This window comes from Salmo salar, chromosome 02, assembly GCF_965601325.2.
Source record: "Salmo salar chromosome 02, fSalSal1, whole genome shotgun sequence".
In the NCBI taxonomy this organism is placed as follows: domain Eukaryota; kingdom Metazoa; phylum Chordata; class Actinopteri; order Salmoniformes; family Salmonidae; genus Salmo; species Salmo salar.
This window is the reverse complement of record NC_138292.1, coordinates 77,874,327-77,894,892: the sequence shown is the minus strand read 5'-3', so window position 1 is coordinate 77,894,892 and position 20,566 is coordinate 77,874,327. Positions and strand designations below refer to the sequence as shown.

The 20,566-nt window shown below is 42.0% G+C and overlaps 1 protein-coding gene across 1 annotated transcript; it reads right to left on the bottom strand.

Annotated features, from left to right (window-relative positions):
- On the bottom strand, positions 1-8,777 carry LOC106564202 (uncharacterized). The gene is made up of 3 exons (XM_014130245.3): positions 8,714-8,777; positions 7,542-8,244; positions 1-1,994 (listed from the first exon to the last, which is right to left on the bottom strand). Exons 1-3 carry the CDS (start codon positions 8,726-8,728, stop codon positions 739-741), a joined length of 1,974 nt encoding a protein of 657 aa, XP_013985720.2. The 5' UTR covers positions 8,729-8,777; the 3' UTR covers positions 1-738.
- Positions 8,778-20,566: the final 11,789 nt, after the last annotated feature.

Here is a 20,566-nt window from a genome sequence, read left to right as displayed (position 1 = left end):
TACTTACAATAGTTGTATTTATTTTCAGCCATTTAGAAGTTTTTGTTGTATACATTTTTCGTGACTAAATTCTATTTTATAAAAAAAAAAAAAGTGATTATAGAAATCCAACTAGAATATATGATGTCTGTGATTACTCAGGATTCTCTATGGACAGATATTAGCTATGGATTCCACAATGTCAACTTCACTGAGTTTTTTGCCTTTTTGGTGATTCCTCAAATAGGGATATGTTCACAATAAAGCGTTATCACACCAGCTTTATTTTAAGAACATGGTAAGGAATCTCTCCAGTGCGAGTTAGCTGGTGTTTCTTTAGGTCGCCTAGGGGACTGAATCTTTTCCTCACACTGTGCCAGTGAAATGGTGGGTCTTCAAATTTGTTCACTGACTGGGAGAAGCTGCCACACTCCTTTGCAAGTATTTTTTTTTACCCCTTTTAACTAACCAGGTAAGTTACTATTAGTCATAATTATCTGGTGTTTTTTTGGAAATAAACTGGTGAAACTATCCCCACATTGATAGCAGAGTTAAGGCTTTTCCCCTATGTGAACAAACTTGTGTCTTTAGATCTAATGACACAGCTTTTCTCCTGTGTGAATTCCCAAATGCTTTTTCAAATTTGCTGATTGACAAACTCTTCCCACACAGAGCAGTGGTATGGTTTCTCTCCTGTGTGAATTAAATGGACTTTAGGTGGTGTAAATTACTGACACACTTCCCACAATGAGGGCATCGTTAAGGCTTCTCTACAGTGTGGGTTAGCTGGTGTCTCTTCAGGTTTCCTACCAGACTGAAACTCTTTCCACAATGAGAACAGTGGTAAGGTTTCTCCCCTGTGTGAGTTATCTGATGTTTCTTCAGAGTTGATGAATGACTGAAACTCTTACCACACTGGGAGCATTGGAACAGCTTTCCACCCATGTGAATTAGCTGGTGTTTCTTTAGGAAATATAAACTGGTGAAGCTATCCCCACATTGAGAGCAGTGGTAAGGTTTCTCTCCTGTGTGAATTAACTGGTGTGTATTTAGGTTGGCTAACTGACTGAAACTCTTCCCACAATGAGAGCAGAGATAAGGCTTCTCTCCGGTGTGAGTTAGGTGGTGTTTCTTTAGGAAATATAAACTGGTGAAACTATCCCCACATTGAGAGCAGAGGTAAGGCTTCTCTCCTGTGTGAGTTATCTGGTGTGGCTTCAGTTCAGATAACGTGGTGAAACTTTTCCCACATTGAGAGCAAAGGTAAGGCTTCTCTCCTGTGTGAGTTAGTTGGTGTCTTTTCAGACTTGATAACTGACTGAAACTCTTTCCACATTGGGAGCAGTGAAATGGCTTCTCTCCTGTGTGAGTTCTCATGTGTGACTTTAATTCTCTTGGAGATCTGAAATCCTTCCCACACTGAGAGCAGTGGTATGGCTTCTCTCCTGTGTGAATTAACTGGTGTGTATTTCGGTTGGCTAACTGACTGAAACTCTTCCCACAATGAGAGCAGCGGTAAGACTTCTGTCCTGTGTGAGTTAGGTGGTGGTTTCTCAAAGTTGTTAACTGACTGAAACTCTTTCCACATTGGGAGCAGTGGTAAGGCTTCTCTCCTGTGTGAGTTCTCTGGTGCGTCTTTAGATGGTCCGAATGACTGCAACCCTTTCCACAAACAGTGCATTGGTATGGCTTCTCTCCTGTGTGAGTTCTCTGGTGCGTCTTTAGTTTGCTTGGTGTTTCACATCTCATCCCACATTGACCACACGGGTATGTCGGCAACATTTTTTGAGTCAGTTTTGATTTGAGGTGAGTTGGGCAAATAAAGCCACCTCTGCAATCTGAACAGGGGTGGGGTCTACAAGTGTGTCTTCGCAACTCCTCTGGCTCATAGAAACTAGTCAAGCAGTCCATGCAGTGGTGATGTTTCTGTCTTGAGTTCCTCCGTCTGTGTTGTTTATGGTTTCCTGATGCTGGGGAACTGGGCTCACTGTCTGAACCTGGGTTGGAGCTCTCTCCTGTGGGAATATGAACAGATATGGGGTTAGAATCAAGAACAACATTGAAATGGTCTTTAACAGCCATTTTTATATCAATATCAAACCATTTATTGGGTAACAATTAAGTACTTTACTTGAATACACTGAAAAAAAATCTAAACGCAAGAAGCAACAATTTCAAGGGGGCGTGGATCAGAAAACCAGTCAGTATCTGGTGTGACCACCATTTGCCTCATGCAGAGCGACATCTCCTATGCATAGAGTTGATTAGGATGTTGATTGTGGCCTGTGGAACATTGTCCCACTCCTCTTCAATGACTGTGCGAAGTTGCTGGATATTGGCGGAAACTGGAACACGCTGTTACACACGTCGACCCAGAACATCCCAAACATCTTCAATGGGTGACATGTCTGGTGAGTATGCAGGCCATGGAAGAACTGGGACATTTTCAGCTTACAGGAATTGTGTACAGATCCTTGCGACATGGGGCCGTGCATTATCATGCTGAAACATGAGGTGATGGCGGTGGATGAATGGCACAACAATGGGCCTCAGGATCTCGTCACGGTATCCCAGTGCATTCAAATTGCCATCAATAAAATGCAATGTTATTAATTATCCGTAGCTTATGCCTGCCCATAACATAACCCCACCGCTATCATTACCACTCTGTTCACAACGTTATCAGCAAATCGCTCGCCCACACGACACCATACATGCTTTCTGCCATCTGACCGGTACAGTTGAAACCGGGATTCATTCGTGAAGAGCACACTTCTCCAGCGTCCTTATAATAGAGAATTTAACATTAAATTATCTAGCAACAGCTCCGGTGGGCATTCCTGCAGTCAGCATGCCAACTGCTCCCTAAAAACTTGAGACATCTTTGGCATTGTGTTGCGTGACAAAACTGCACATTTTAGAGTGGCCTTTTATTGTCCTCAGTTCCATGGGCACTAGTGTAATGATCATGCCGTTTAATCAGCTTCTTGATATGCCACACCTGTCAGGTGGATGGATTCTCTTTGCAAAGGAGAAATGCTCACTAACAGGAATATAAACAAATTTGTGTCCCAAATTTAAATAAACTTTTTGTGCATATGGAACATCTCTGGGATCTTTTATTTCAGCTCATGAAACATTGGACCAATATTTTACACGTTGTGTTTACATTTTTGTTCAGTGTAGATTTCCATTGAAAAAAATCATTTTTAGCAAAAAAACAATTTCTCCACCAAGAACTTTGCACGATTTACCACATGGTGATATCACCATAGAAAGCCTAAACTCCAACCCATGCAAGTCTGCTGATTACAAGGTCCTGTGTAAAACAGCAACTAACAGGAAATAACTCTATTATTTTTAAATCACACTTTTACAGTGTTAGTTTCATCAGCTGTCTTACAAAATGATATAAAACCAATAACAAAGAAACACCCCATCTCTGTTTTGGTAAAACTCTGAGGGATAGGCTTTGAGAAATGTAACCACTCTCAAATGATATAGACAGATCTGAAGATGCAAGAACTGACCATGCATGATATCAAAATGACAGTTTTAACCATGTTTAGGGGCTATACAGTGTTTGGTTACATTTAACATTGTTTACAAATATTGGAGTAAAACAAGCTTGTATGTTGGGTTCTGATGGGGAGCGACTGTTGAACTACGCTCATGGGCCATTTCTAAGTTACATTCTTCAAGAATCAATGGGTATATATCATTAATTTCAAAGTCTAAAAATGGATGTAGCAACTAAGGACTCTAGATTTAAGAATTTGCCCAATGAAAATGTTAACTTCTGCTTTATCCCTGAAAGACACACACACAGGTTGGAGCAGGGGACGTCCATACTATGGCGCCTGTGGAGCAGTTGTTGTGGAGGGTTAAGTGCCTTACTCAAGGGCACAACAGCGGGTGATGACATCTAGGATTTGATATCAGATACCAGCAACCTTCCAGTTGCACAGCTCACTTCCCGACAGAGTTTTGGAATCCCCTGGGGCTGCCAATGCACCAACTTCTCTGCAGGACCCGGAATTCAAACTGGCAATCCTTGGTCGCTGGCTCACCTCTAACCGTTAGGCTACCGGCCGCCCCTTTAAACAAACAACCACAATATGGTTGTTCCAGGAAAAATTTGTCTTTTGCGTCGCATGATATTTTAAGTAGAAATTGTGCACCAATAATGACATTTTAAAGCTTGTTATATTAAAGGACCACAGAGAAGTGGAGATATGTAGCATTTTGACATGTCCCTCCTGTGCACCTCAGTGGCATCGTGGAAGATGTTAACCCATCTAACACCAAAATGTATCAACATTTTCACCATCATTGTAAAGCCCTAGTGATGTTGATGCTTATAGAAAGTCATTTCTGAACATTATTATTTATTTCATGTGATTAGTGACTCATTTACGACCGTCCCTCATTTTAAGGTCAACCCTGTTACGTAAACTGAACTCTCGTTTTAAGATGGTGAAACTATTCCTTTTTGGAAAGAAGAGGAGGTGCGACCTAAAAAAAAACGTATCATCATTGCAAAAGAAAAGGCATAACACTGGCACTTCCCATTGTGGGATTATTCTGATGAAGGCCAATGTAGGCTGAAACATTGATCTTTAACCTTGCTTAAATAAAACAAAGACACTATTCCTTCTAAATATTTTTTTTTTCAACAGAAACATTGACCATCTAATAGTCAAATCATAGTGTAAAAGCAGATGAGAGGGTTCTACTCTTTATGTAAAAGCAGATGAGCTGGTCCTACTCTTTATGTAAAAGCAGATGAGAGGGTTCTACTCTTTATGTAAAAGCAGGTGAGCTGGTTCTACTCTTTATGTAAAAGCAGATGAGCTGGTCCTACTCTTTATGTAAAAGCAGATGAGAGGGTTCTACTCTTTATGTAAAAGCAGATGAGAGGGTTCTACTCTTTATGTAAAAGCAGATGAGCTGGTTCTACTCTTTATGTAAAAGCAGGTGAGCTGGTTCTACTCTACTCTTTATGTAAAAGCAGATGAGAGGGTTCTACTCTTTATGTAAAAGCAGGTGAGCTGGTTCTACTCTTTATGTAAAAGCAGGTGAGCTGGTTCTACTCTTTATGTAAAAGCAGGTGAGCTGGTTCTACTCTTTATGTAAAAGCAGATGAGAGGGTTCTACTCTTTATGTAAAAGCAGATGAGAGGGTTCTACTCTTTATGTAAAAGCAGGTGAGCTGGTTCTACTCTTTATGTAAAAGCAGGTGAGCTGGTTCTACTCTTTATGTAAAAGCAGATGAGAGGGTTCTACTCTTTATGTAAAAGCAGGTGAGCTGGTTCTACTCTTTATGTAAAAGCAGGTGAGCTGGTTCTACTCTTTATGTAAAAGCAGGTGAGCTGGTTCTACTCTTTATGTAAAAGCAGGTGAGCTGGTTCTACTCTTTATGTAAAAGCAGATGAGCTGGTTCTACTCTTTATGGCCATTTTGTGGTGTTTTGTGGTGGAAAACTGAGTGGTTTAGAATAACACGTCAACCCTGTTACCCATACTGTGCCGTGAAAAAGTATTTGCCCCCTTTCTGATTTTCTCTATTAATTGGGATTAGGTCTGGACTTTGAATAGGCCACTCCAGAACTACAAATTTGACAGAGGGCTCTATTTTAACAAACCTAACACAATGGTAAATATTGTGCTATTTTCAGAACCGAAATGATGGACGCAGTAGCTTGTGGTGGCGTGAAAGAGCTGGGTTTTGCTGAATAAACAAGTTGTGGGGGTTGGAGACTTGGCCCCTCACTGGCCAATCAGTAAGTGCTCCATGGCTAAATATGTGGTTCCTTCATGTTGTGTATTTACAGTTTTATTTATTGCGTTGTCATCAACTCCAATTCGTATATTAGTCCGTTTACAACCTAGTTCATTAAATTGCTTGCTAAATACGTTGAACATGTTTGCAGTCAACATTGTTCTTATTGCATTGTCTCAATATGGAAATACATGATTAAACATAGGCTATAGCATTAACACTGATATAGGGGCTAGGCCTACTTTAAATTGCAGTCTGGACATGCCAAACAGTCAATAAGCAAGATTAAATTCACCAGGCTATTGATAAGGCCTAAAAAGACAGTGTATAATTCTAATCAAAATAGGCTGCCTAAATACAGTTACAGGCACCATAAATTGTTCCCTGTGCGTTTAATACAGACAAGATAGACTATGGAGGGTTTTACATAGAAACTTTTCACAGGAGCTGGATAAAGATCCAATATAGAGAGACGGGGAATGTCCACTCACCGTTATACTGCTGTAATGTTATGTTTCATAAACATCCTTCAACCATCTATCAGATCAAATTTGCACTTTTCCATAAATAGAAGGGGAAATTGCATTGCATTGGAGCCATGTACAATCTCACCATAAACCCATGGATGCTGACTCTTTCTAATAAGTTTGGGGTTTTAATCAAATTAAACAAACAAAAAAATCTACTTGTTAAACCAACAACAATATTTCTAAATAGGATTGGGTCAGAAACATCAACTCATAAATGGCTTCTCTGTGCACACGCCTAAATGTCTTTACACGTAACATTTACACGTCTTTACAAAATACTCGGCTGCTACCAATAGTTCATGGCATTATAGGAGGATGGAATAGTTTGGAGGAGCGCCCATGTATTTGGTAATCAGAAAATAAAGCTGGATAGCTTTCTCAAAAACAAGGAAAATTAAGTATACTGGTATGTGAATTGTGAATAATGAAAAAACATTAAGGCAAATATTTCAAGGCTCTCTCAGTAGACCATTTAAAAGCCCTTTATTATTAGGCTACTGGGCTAATGGCCAGGATAAAAAGACACCTATGTGATGCTGCTAAACCAGCCAGGACTTAGGAGTAGGGTAGGCTGTGTTTCTATATACGAGATTCACCGACACAAAATGAACATCTCTCTACCATGGGCACTGTGTGTCATGGCTGGATAGGCTGTGGTTCCACTCTCAAAATTAACTGCATTACCTAGAAGACCTGCTGTTTGTGGGTCTGAAATGTTCCTTTTAGTGCTGCATGTAACTGTCAATTTTGCATGTTTTTAATGACACGTCTGAAATATTGCCACCCCTCCCACCTCAGCACAAGTGAGCTGATGTTAGACAGGTACATTGCTGAACCTGGCGTTAGGGCCGGAAAATGCCACCGCTCATGTTCTTACATGAGGAAATTCAAAACTAACGTGTGTTTGACACTTGGGCCTCCTAATCGCCAGCTGAAAACAGGCCCAGAATGTTAAAGCCCCCAAGCAGTATTTTAAAATCATCACTGTGTCTAATAAATCACTGCGTGTTTTTATTTCATGAAACTTCAAATATATTTGTTATCATTGATTTCCCTGAGCCTCCATTTGCCATTGAAATGCTCGTTCTGATCTTCTGTGCATGTTGATACATTTACATACACAGCCCTAATTGGCGGATAGAGCCTACTTCAATCCCTATATTAGGGATTGGTGTAAAGACTCAATAAAAGTTCTGGAATCCCCTGTGGCTGTCAATGCACCAACCTCTCCATCCTACACAACTGAATTTACCTGGGTCAGTGTTACCATCTACTTCTTCCTCCTCTTCCCTGTTCTCCACTTCTGTGACTGCTCTCTCCTCCGCCTCCTCGGTGACTGCTCTCTGCTCTGCTGTGACTGCTCTCTCCTCCGCCTCCTCCTCCTCTTTGAATGCGCGCTCCTCCGCCACCACCTCCTCTTTGAATGCTCTCTCCTCCGCCTCCTCCTCTTTGAATGCGCGCTCCTCCGCCACCACCTCCTCTTTGAATGCTCTCTCCTCCACCTCCTCCTCCTCTTTAATCCCTATCTCCTCCGCCTCCTCCTCCTCTTTAATCCCTATCTCCTCCACCTCCTCTTTAATCCCTATCTCCTCCACCTCCTCTTTAATCCCCATCTCCTCCTCCTCTTTAATCCCCATCTCCTCCTCCTCTTTAATCCCTATCTCCTCCTCCTCTTTAATCCCAATCTCCTCCTCCTCTTTAATCCCTATCTCCTCCTCCTCTTTAATCCCCATCTCCTCCTCCTCTTTAATCCCTATCTCCTCCTCCTCTTTAATCCCTATCTCCTCTTCTTTGACTTCCCTCTCCTCCTCTTCCCCTTTGACTATCACATTGAGTTCCAGTGGTTGACTACAGTCCTCCAGCTTCACTAAGACCATCTCTGGACCCCACTGTGAGCTTCTCTGTGCTGGAAAGCCACAGTAAGAACCCAGGGACTTGGGTTCAGACATGGAAGGCTATAGTAGGATTCAAAAGAGGCACAATCGAAAACGTAAGGTGAGTTTCACAAAATGACCAGTTAGCTAGTGATTAGATACTGAAATTAAATTAACTAGCTTGCTAGCTAGCCAGCCTTAGAAACAGCCTAGCTAACTAGCCATGCTAACTTACTAGCTAAGGGTTGCCAATAGATTTATGCCATCTTGAAGATGGACAATTCACACATAACACAGTTGACATTGCTGTCTTAATAACAAATAACGGTATCATTCACAAGAGCATATTTAAGAGTTGCTTGGTATGATCGATCGATAGATAGAAACGTCAGTTAGCTTGAGTAGGCATTTTAATGGCCAGTGAGTAAACTAGCTAACGTTTGCTCAAATGGCTATTGTTTACACATCATTTGGTGGACGTGGACAAATAATCCGACTACTAATGTTTACATATGGAAACGTTACAGAATATTAGAAATCTAGATCTTACCTTGACACTTGACATTGAACTGGCAGCTGTTGTTGTTCTAGACAGCGTAACTCCTTCTTCTTTGGTGGGGTTTAACGGCGGTTGGCATCCAATATAATGTTGCATTAGCGCCACCAACTGGACTGGAGAATATAGCCATTATACTTTGTGATAGAAAAATACAAATTACCCTGATAACTATTGTTGATGTTAATGTTTTGATGTTGTTAATGTTTTGATGTTCTCCGTATCCATAGCCTAATGATTTTGCAGTGTATGGTGATGGAAGAAGTTTCCTGTTATATTCATCATACCTTGGTTTTTGTGGTGAATGTGAATGAAAAAATATTTTTTGATAATGGTTTTCATACACATACATTGTCCATAATGTAGAGGCCTATGGGATATTAATTGGTAAGGTAAGGAAGGAGGATGGTACATTTTATATGCATAAAATACCAATACCAATTAACATACATTTGAATTTTTTGGATTCACAGACTTCAAACTCCCTACACCTCTGAATATAACAGGAAACCTGTTCAATCACCATGCACTGAAAAATCATTCTGGCTATATACAGAGAACATCAACACATTAACATCAACACACCAGAGGATTTACCCACTGGACTTGGAGCTCTGCTGGGAGTTAACCTCATATTTCGATTATTTTTATTCTGCTTTGCCACTAAAATCATAATTAACACTGAGAACTAAAATATTGTGTTATTGTTATGCATATTAATAATAATATGGGGGAGGGGGTTACATTTTTACCCCAAAAGGTTATTTAAAAGGTTATTTGAAGAACTTATAGGGGTTCCCCCACAGTTTCAATTTGATGAACTCCTAAAGGATACACAAGGAACCTTTTCTTTTTAGAGTGTACAGTTGATAACCATGGCAATGAACACTAAAAAGACAAACTTAGCCAACCGTACTGAAGCACGTCACTCTGTACTGGCAAAATTCTACTACTCACAGGGGCCTCGTTCATAACTGTTGCGTAAATGTAACAGTAAATATCTGCATGCACCATTTCTGACAAATCTGCACACATATAAAAATTATGAGATTTATAAACATGGCACACGCCATACAATCTAAAAAGAAGAGGTTCCTGGAGTATCCTTTAGGGGCTCTTCAAATGTAAACTGTGGGGGAACCCCTATAAGTTCTTCGAAGAACCCCTTTCGCGAGGGAAGAGACTTCGCTTCCTTCCATTACACAATGGTAATCACAATTGTTAATGGTATTCCCCCCAGAAGTAAAACAGGAAATGACAAAATTTGTGAGAGAAATGTAGTTCTGCGTAAACGACATTACTCCCCCACTGGAGACCGGAGTTCAACCCTGTGTCCTTCCTAATGATCTCCTTTCTGTTTCCAGCAGTCTGAATAAAATTGTCACGTCTACCTCTCCCCTCCAGCGTTCGACGTCGCCGGAATACTAACCATCTTCCTCTGTCGGTATTGTTCCTGTGTTCATGCTATATCGCCACTGTTACGCTGTCTCGTTTTCATGTTTGTTGTTTTATTAAATGTTTCACCTGCACCTACTTCTCGACTCACAGCGTCATTGTAAAACAAAAAGCTAAATGTAAAACACACACATAAAAGGTTTAACTTCTTAGTGATCCATTCGCACGCCAATCCCGTTAACGGGATTGATTTGAAATAGCAGCGCGCCAAATTCAAAAACAGAAATACTCATAATAATAATTTATCAATCATACAAGTGTTATACACCGGTTTAAAGATGAACTTCTTGTTAATCCAGCCACAGTGTCAGATTTCAAAAAGGCTTTACGGCGAAAGCAAATTTGTTTGTTGTTTAATTAAACGTTTCACCTGCACCTACTTCTCGACTCACAGCGTCATTGTAAAAAAAAAAAGCTAAATGTAAAACACACACATAAAAGGTTTAACAGAATAATGACAAAAACAGTCAGTCAATATTAGGTAGATATGTACAGTGCCTTCAGAAAGTATTCATACCCCTTGACTTATACCATATTTTGTTGTATTGTAAATCGTTGTATTTCTAACCTATCTACACACAATACCCCATAATGAAAAAGTGAAAACATGTTTTCAGAAATGTTTGCATATTGATTGGAAATGAAATACATAAATATCTCATTTCCATAAGTATTCACACCCCTGAGTCAATACATGTTAGAATGACCTTTGATAACAATTACAGCAGTGCACAACTGGATTGTACAATATTTGCCCATTATGCTTTTCAGAATTTTTCAAGTTTTGTCAAATTGGTTGTTGATCATTGCTAGACAGCCATTTTCAAGTCTTTCCATTGATTTTCAAGCAGATTTAAGTCAAAATTGTATCTAGGCCACTCACAAACATTCACTGTCTTCTTGGTAAACAACTCCAGTGTAGATTTGGCCTTGTGCTTTAGGTTATTGTCCTGCTGAAAGGTGAATTCATCTCCCAGCGTCTGGTGGAAAGCAGACTGAACCAGGTTTTCCTCTACGATTTTGCCTGTGCTTAGCTCCAACCCATTTCTTTATCCTAAAAAAGTCCTCAGTACTTAACGATTACAATCCCACCCATATAATGATGCAGCCACCACTTTTCTTGAAAATATGGAGTGGTCTTCAGTAACGCGTTGTAGTGGATTTGCCCCAAACATAACACTTTGTATTCGGGACAAAAAGTGAATTGCTTTTGCCACATTTTTTGCAGTTTTACTTTAGTGCCTTGTTGTAAACAGGATGCATGTTTTGGAATATTTTTTTATTCTGTAAAGGCTTCCTTCTTTTCACTTTGTCAATTAGGTTAGTATTGTGGAGTAACTACAATGTTGTTGATCCATCCTCAGTTTTCTCCTATCATAGCCATTCAACTCAGTCACTGTTTTAAAGTCTCCATTGATCTCATGGTGTAATCCCTGAGCGGTTTCCTTCCTCTACAGAAACGTTAGGAAGGACGCCTGTATCTTAGTAGTGACTGGATGTATCGTTACACCTTCCAAAGTGTAGTTTATAACTTCACCATGTCAAATGGATATTCAATGTATGATTTTTGTTTTGTTTTACCCATCTACCAATAGGTGACCTTCTTTGAGAAAACCTGGAAAACCTCCCTGATCTATGTGGATGAATCTATGTTTGAAATTCACTGCTCGACTAAGGGACCTTACAGATAATTACTATATATTCTGAAAGTAAAGCATTGCTAACTACAGTGGCTATAGTTTTTATTACTTAAATTCAAAAAGTTATTTGTTATGTTACCTTCTTAAGTACTACTGTAATATTTATAGTATTGATTTTTGCAGATTGAAACTGAACTGATTGTCTGGAAGAAAATACACTTTAATTCAAATGTGACCCTCTTGGCATAATTAATACTCTTTAGTACATTTTCATATGAGAATACTGAAAAAGAACATCAGGTTTCACAGAATAATGTGCAGAGCCCGTGGTCTAGCGTTAACGCTCACATTGAGTCACGTGTACTCTACTCCCCACCTGAGACCGGGGATCAATCCCTGTGTCCTTCCTATTGATCTCCCACTTGCCTGTCTCCCCCTCTGTTTCCAGCTGTCTGAATAAAATGTTAAACTTAAAACATTTATAATTTTTTTTTTTTTTTTACAGAATAATGAAAAATAACTGGCAGTCAATATTAGTTAGATATGAGGTTGACCAGTTTGGTAACGCCATTGTAAGATCAGTATTGGGCACTGCTGTCCTTTGCCTTTGATGTTCTTTCAGGCCTCTGTCCCATTTAAAACATTTCCTACACTAATCACAGCAGTATGCCTTGTCTCCTATGTGTATTCTCAGATGACTCAAGAGTTCTCATTCCCACAATGAGAGCAGTGGTAAGGCTTCTCTCAGCTGTGTATTTTCTGATGTTGCTTTAGACTTCCTTCAACACTGAAGCTCTTCCCACATTGGGAGCAGTGGTAAAGCTTCTCTCCTGTGTGCATTTTCTGGTGTTTCTTCAGAAAATATAAACTAGTCAAACTATCCCCACATTGAGAGCAAGGGTAAGTCCTCTTACCTGTGTGAGTTAGCTGGTGTGTCTTCAGATTTGATGACTGACTGAAACTCTTCCCACACTGAGAGCAGTGGAAAGGCTTCTCTCCTGTGTGAGTTCTATGGTGTTTCTTCAGATCTGATGATTGAATGAAAGTCTTGCCACACTGGGAGCAGTGGTAAGGCTTCACTCCACTGTGTATTCGCAGATGTTTCTTTAGATCTCCTTCCTGACTGAAACTCTTCCCACACTGAGAGCTGTGGTAATGTTTTTATCCTGTGTGCGTTAGCTGGTGTGTCTTTAGTTTGCTTGGTGCCTGAAAACTCTTTCCACATTGACCACACGGGTAAGTTTTCTTTCTATTGAGAGTCTGTTGGTGTAATTTCAGGTGAGTCGGACAAATAAAGCTGCCTCTGCAATCTGAACAGGGGTGGGGCCTACAAGTGTGTCTTCTCAACTCCTCTGGCTCATAGAAACTAGTGAAGCAGTCCATGCAGTGGTGATGTTTCTGTCTTGAGTTCCTCTGTCTGTGTTGTTTATTGTTTCCTGATGCTGTGGAACTGGGCTCACTGTCTGAACCTGGGTTGGAGATCTCTCCTGTGGGAATATGGACATATATGGGGTTAGAATCAGGAACAGAGCACTGAAAACTTGACTGGATGCAAGCAGAAGCACTACAATAGTTTTGGAATCCCCTATGGCCACCAAGGCACCAACCTCTCTCTCCCTATTCCACACTTGAACTTACCTGTGTCACTGATACTATCTACTTCTTCTTCCTCTTCCTCTAGACCTGGAGCAGACACTTCCCTGTTCTCCTCTTCTTCTTTGACTAGTCTCTCCTCCTCCTCTTTAATGCTCATATCCCCCGCTTCTTTGATCTCTTCCTCCTGCTCTTCTCTCATTCCTCTCTCCTCCACCTCCTCTTTGACTGCTTTCTCCTCCACCTCCTCTTTGACTGCGTTCTCCTCCACCTCCTCTTTGACTGCGTTTTCCTCCACCTCCTCTTTGACTGCTTTCTCCTCCACCTCCTCTTTGACTGCATTCTCCTTCACCTCCTCTTTGACTGCTCTCTCCTCCACCTCCTTTCTCACTCCTCTCTCCTCCACCTCCTCTCTCCTCCACCTCCTCTCTCCTCTACCTCCTCTTTGACTGTTCTCTCCTCCACCTCCTCTTTGACTGCTCTCTCCTCCACCTCCTCTTTGACTGCTCTCTCCTCCACCTCCTTTCTCACTCCTCTCTCCTCCACCTCCTCTCTCCTCCACCTCCTCTCTCACTCCTCTCTCCTCCACCTCCTCTTTGACTGTTCTCTCCTCCACCTCCTCTTTGACTGCGTTCTCTTCCACCTCCTCTTTGACTGCATTCTCCTCCACCTCCTCTTTGACTGCGTTCTCCTCCACCTCCTCTTTGACTGCGTTCTCCTCCACCTCCTCTTTGACTGCTCTCTCCTCCACCCCCTCTTTTCCTGCTCTCTCCTCCACCTCCTCTTTGACTGCTCTCTCCTCCACCTCCTCTTTGACTGCTCTCTCCTCCACCTCCTCTTTGACTTCCATCTTCTCCTCTTCTTTAACTTCCATCTTCTCCTCCTCTTCAGACGTGTTAGGCCATGAGGTGGATCCGTAGCTAGTATGATCAAGAGGCCCAAACAGCAGAAGGTGAATTCCACATAGCTACATAGTACAAGCTACATTACAGAGTGGTTTTCTAAAGTCGCTTGCTAGTAGATAATGGGTAGAACCTACCGCACAACCAGAGCAGATTTGTGAAGGTGCTGGAGGCAAAAGGCAAAACTGGAGAAACAGAAAAAAGTCTCGGCACAATTTAAAGTTGTTTGCTACCTCACTATGTCGCGCAGCGGTCTAAGGCACTGTATTTCAGTGCTAAAGGTGTCATTACAGACCCTGGTTCAATTCCAGGCTGTATCACAACCGGCTGTGATTGGGAGGTCCATGGGGCGGCGCACAATTGGCCCAGCATCGTCCGGGTTAGGGTATGGCCGGGGTAGACCGTCATTGTAAATAAGAATTTGTTCTTAACTGACTTGCCTAGTTAAATAAAGGTAACATTTAAAATGTGGTAGCTACCAGTACAAGCCACATTCCATGGAGTGGTTTGCTATGTGGTGGCTAGCTGATATAAATATACACTCAGTTGCCCGTTTATTAGGTACACCGCCCAGTTCCCAAAAATGGTTAGCTCCTACAGACAGTGAGTCATGTGGCCGTGGCTTGCTATATAAAGCAAGCTGACAGGTATGGCAGCATTCAGTTACTGCTCAATTGAATGTTGCAATTGGCAAAATGAGTGACCTAAGCGACTTTGAGCGTGGTATGATCGCCGGTGCCAGGCGCGCCAGTTCCAATATCTCAGAAACGGCCGGCCTCCGTGGCTTTTCACGGACGACAGTATCATAATGGAGCAGTACATCAGTGGTCTAGTGTTGTCGCGATTCTAGGAAGTAAGGAAGCCAAGGAAACAATACTAGATGACCCGGTACTAGATGGGTGTACCTAATAAACTGTATATTGCATTAGTTATTTTTTTCAAGTTGTTTGCTACCTAGCTATGTGATAGCTAGCTAGTACACGCTGCATTCCATAGAGTGTTTGCAAGCTATGTGGTAGCTAGCTAGTACACGCTGCATTCTATAGTGTTTGCAAGCTATGTGGTAGCTAGCTTGTACAGTCGTAGCCAAAAGTTTTGAGAATGACACAAATATTCATTTTCACAAAGTCTGCTGCCTCAGTTTGTATGATGGCAATTTGCATATACTCCAGAATGTTATGAAGAGTCATCAGATGAATTGCAATTAATTGCAAAGTCCCTCTTTGCCATGCAAATGAACTGAATCCCCCAAAAACATTTCCACTGCATTTCAGCCCTGCCACAACAGGACCAGCTGACATCATGTCAGTGATTCTCTCGTTAACACAGGTGTGAGGGTTGACGAGGACAAGGCTGGAGATCACTCTGTCATGCTGATTGAGTTTGAATAACAGACTGGAAGCTTCAAAAGGAGGGTGGTGCTTGGAATCATTGTTCTTCCTCTGTCAGCCATGGTTACCTGCAAGGAAACATGTGCCGTCATCATTGCTTTGCACAAAAAGGGCTTCACATGCAAGGATATTGCTGCCAATAAGATTGCACCTAAATCAACCATTTATCGGATCATCAAGAACTTCAAGGAGAGCGGTTCAATTGTTGTGAAGAAGGCTTCAGGGTGCCCAAGAAAGTCCAGCAAGCGCCAGGACCGTCTCCTAAAGTTGATTCAGCTGCGGGATCGGGTCACCACCAGTACAGAGCTTGCTCAGGAATGGCAGCAGGCAGGTGTTAGTGCATCTGCACGCACAGTGAGGCGAAGACTTTTGGAGGATGGCCTGTTGTCAAGAAGGGCAGCAAAGAAGCCACTTCTCTCCAGGAAAAACATCAGGGACAGACTGATATTCTGCAAAAGGTACAGGGATTGGACTGCTGAGGACTGGGGTAAAGTCATTTCTGATTAATCCCCTTTCCGATTGTTTGGGGCATCTGGAAAAAAGCTTGTCCGGAGAAGACAAGGTGAGCGCTACCATCAGTCCTATGTCATGCCAACAGTAAAGCATCCTGAGACCATTCATGTGTGGGGTTGCTTCTCAGCCAAGGGAGTGGGCTCACTCACAATTTTGCCTAAGAACACAGCCATGAAAAAAGAATGGTACCAACACATCCTCCGAGAGCAACTTCTCCCAACCATCCAGGAACAGTTTGGTGACGAACATTGCCTTTTCCAGCATGATGGAGCACCTTGCCATAAGGCAAAAGTGATAACAAAGTGGCTCGGGGAACAAAACATCGATATTTTGGGTCCATGGCCAGGAAACTCCCCAGACCTTAATCCCATTGAGAACTTGTGGTCAATCCTCAAGAGGCGGGTGGACAAACAAAAACCCACAAATTCTGACAAACTCCAAGCATTGATTATGCAAGAATTGGCTGCCATCAGTCAGGATGTGGCCCAGAAGTTAATTGACAGCATGCCAGGGCGGATTGCTGAGGTGTTGAAAAAGAAGGGTCCACACTGCAAATATTGACTCTTTGCATCAACTTCATGTAATTGTCAATAAAAGCCTTTGACACTTATGAAATGCTTGTAATTATACTTCAGTATTCCATAGTAACATCTGACAAAAATGTCTAAAGACACTGAAGCAGCAAACTTTGTGTAAATTAATATTTGTGTCATTCTCAAAACTTTTGGCCACGGCTGTACACACTGCATTCCATAGTGTTTGCTAGCTATGTGATAGGCAGGGGTGAATGTATATTTCATTTATTTCCAGTATGGGACCTCCTATATGTACACACGCTTGTGCATGCACCAAAATAATTAATGGGACTAATCATATAATTACATATAGAATCCCTTTTAATTCAATAGCATCTTTGTGGGCCTAGTCATATACAGTGGGGGGGAAAGTATTTGATCCCCTGCTGATTTTGTACGTTTGCCCACTTACAAAGAAATGATCAGTCTATAATTTGAATGGTAGGTTTATTTGAACATTTTACAGAATAAGAGAGACAGAATAACAAAAAAAAATCCAGAAAAACGCATGTCAAAAATGTTAGAAAATTATTTGCATTTTAATGAGGGAAATAAGTATTTGACCCCTCTGCGAAACATGACTTAGTACTTGGTGGCAAAACCCTTGTTGGCAATCAGAGGTCAGACGTTTCTTGTAGTTAGCCACCAGGTTTGCACACATCTCAGGAGGGATTTTGTCCCACTCCTCTTTGCAGATCTTCTCCAAGTCATTAAGGTTTCGAGGCTGACGTTTGGCAACTCGAAACTTCAGCTCCCTGCACAGATTTTCTATGGGATTAAGGTCTGGAGACTGGCTAGGCCACTCCAGGACCTTAATGTGCTTCCTCTTGAGCCACTCCTTGGCTGTGTGTTTTGGGTCATTGTCATGCTGGAATACCCATCCACGACCCATTTTCAATGCGCCTGGCTGAGGGAAGGATGTTCTCACCCAAGTTTTGACGGTACATGGCCCTGTCCATCGTCCCTTTGATGCATTGAAGTTGTCCTGTCCCCTTAGCAGAAAAACACCCCCAAAGCATAATGTTTCCACCTCCATGTTTGACGGTGGAGATGGTGTTCTTGGGGTCATAGGCAGCATTCCTCCTCCTCCAAACACGGCGAGTTCAGTTGATGCCAAAGAGCTCCATTTTGGTCTCATCTGACCACAACACTTTCACCAGTTGTCCTCTGAATCATTCAGATGTTCATTGGCAAACTTCAGACGGGCATGTATATGTATTCTTGAGCAGGGGGACCTTGCGGGCGTTGCAGGATTTCAGTCCTTCACGGCGTAGTGTGTTACCAATTGTTTTCTTGGTGACTATGGTCCCAGCTGCCTTGAGATCATTGACAAGATCCTCCTGTGTAGTTCTGGGCTGATTCCTCACCGTCCTCATGATCATTGCAACTCCACGAGGTGAGATCTTGCATGGAGCCCCAGGCCGAGGGAGATTGACAGTTCTTTTGTGTTTCTTCCATTTGCGAATAATCGCACCAAATGTTGTCACCTTCTCACCAAACTGCTTGGTGATGGTCTTGTAGCCCAATCCAGCCTTGTGTAGGTCTACAATCTTGTCCCTGACATCCTTGGAGGGCTCTTTGGTCTTGGCCATGGTGGAGAGTTTGGAATCTGATTGATTGCTTCTGTGGACAGATGTCTTTTTTACAGGTAACAAGTTGCGGTTAGGAGCACTCCCTTTAACAGTGTGCTCCTAATCTCAGCTCGTTACCTGTATAAAAGACACCTGGGAGCCAGAAATCTTTCTGATTGAGAGGGGGTCAAATACTTATTTCCCTCATTAAAATGCAAATCAATTTATAACATTTTAGACATGCGTTTTTCTGGATTTTTTTGTTGTTATTCTGTCTCTCACTGTTCAAATAAACCTACCATTAAAATTATAGACTGATCCTTTCTTTATCAGTGGGCAAACATACAAAATCAGCAGGGGATCAAATACTTTTTCCCCCCACTGTAATTACATATAGAATCCCTTTTAATTCCGATAGCATCTCTGTGGGCCTAGTCATATAATTACATATAGAATCCCTTTTTATTCAATAGCATCTCTCTGAGTCATAAAGAGTTGTCATTTGACTTTATAAATGTATTACCTTTTATTGTGGCATAAACTCAACCAGTCATGATGTTTTCATCTGATTGTCAAACAATCACTTCAAAAGGTCTGCTTTATTAGGCTACAGTCATGAATGGAAAGAGACATCTGTTAAACAAAACACCAGAAAGTGTAATGACATTTGGCGATTGTCATGCCAGAATTTATGCGTCCACTGCTGTCCGCATGAGTCTCGTGTCAGCCACTCATCTCTGCCTTGGCAAAATGTGATGAGGTCAGACGAGAACACTGACATTATAGAGCGTAGGCTACACCACCCGTTTAAGGCCATTGGCTCGTTGTTCATGCCTCTGACAGGCAGTAGTGATAAATAGTGGTCTACTAGCCTACAGTTTGACATTTTGTTTTAGTTATTGTGAAAGGCTCATGTTTTAATAATTGTGAAAGGCTCATGTTTTACCGGTACGGCGTTACCCCCACTATTTATTTTGCCGGGGACGTCGTACCGCCTTACTCCCCCCCTGGTGGTAGCTCAAGCTACGTTACATAGTTGTTTTCTACATTTTTCTTTAGACCTTTGACAGCAAGGTGGCGATGCTCGACAGGGGACCTTGACAGCTGCATGGAATACTGGCTGGAGCAGTTCCGTCCTCTCAGGTCCCCAGATCTGTGTAGGGCTCCGAGTGAATTTGAATGACTGAGGATTACTTTTTTGTTTTGTATGTTGTTTTTCAGATGTTTGAGGGGGTTAAGTTTTAGTTTTTTTCCCCTTTTCTATTTTGGATTTCCACCCTTTGTTTTCTGAATCATGTAGAGGGCAGGAATACAACTTTTCAGGTTGTAGTCTGCCTTAAAACCCCACCGAAGAAGAAGACAAAGATGACAAAGAATTGAGCAAGTATGGGTAGCTGCAGCTGCAGTGTGGGTGGGTGTGTCGAAAGGAGTGGGTGTATGGAAAGCGAATCAGCTAATTGGGCAGATTTGTTGCCACTCAAGACCATTTTGTGTGGCTGATTGGGCTGCACAACGAGTCAATAAGCCGTAGACTAGTGCACCGGTGTTCTATGGGACTCCCAATCACGGCCAGATGTGATACAGCCTGGATTCGAACCAGGGACTGTAGTGACACCTCTTGCACTGAGATGCAGTGCCTTAGACCGCTGCGCCACTCGGGAGCCCAAATGGTCTGGGGGTAGAAGCTATTCGCCAGTCTGTTTTTGCCTTGACACTCCTGTAGTGTCAGTCTAGATAGTTAATATTGATAACCATCTTGTTGTCACCTTGATACATTCGACTCAATGGGGAGGCCATGAATGGCAACAACACCGGGACACAGTGGCCTTCTCTCCTGCTTGACAAACACTACTGTCCGGCAATGGTGTGGGAAGTAGCTACCTAGTTTCAGGGTGATAGTCATAGTCTGCACATGCATACAACTCGTGAAGCAGAGGGGTTGGATTAAATGCATTAGACACATTTCAGTTGTACAACTAACTAGGTATCCCCCTTTCCCATTTGTGATTGTTTGTATAAAACTAACAGTGAAATGCGACTCGGACTCATCCTCTGGCTTCAAAACAGAAATCCAAACTCTCACTGTACATTAGGTCAATGTACAGTATTGCGTGGTAAGAAACGGAAGAGGGAAAAAAAACGCTCAATCAAAACCGGAGCGCTTTCGACACACACACTCGCCATATTGAGCGGCAGCGACCTTTTTT

What these genes read in the sequence shown, in the direction of transcription:
- LOC106564202 (XM_014130245.3), bottom strand. An exon ending in AGATGGTAACACTGACCCAG is followed by an intron (nt 1,995 to 7,541) that starts GTAAATTCAGTT and finishes ATATTCCCACAG; the next exon opens with GAGAGAGCTCCAACCCAGGT.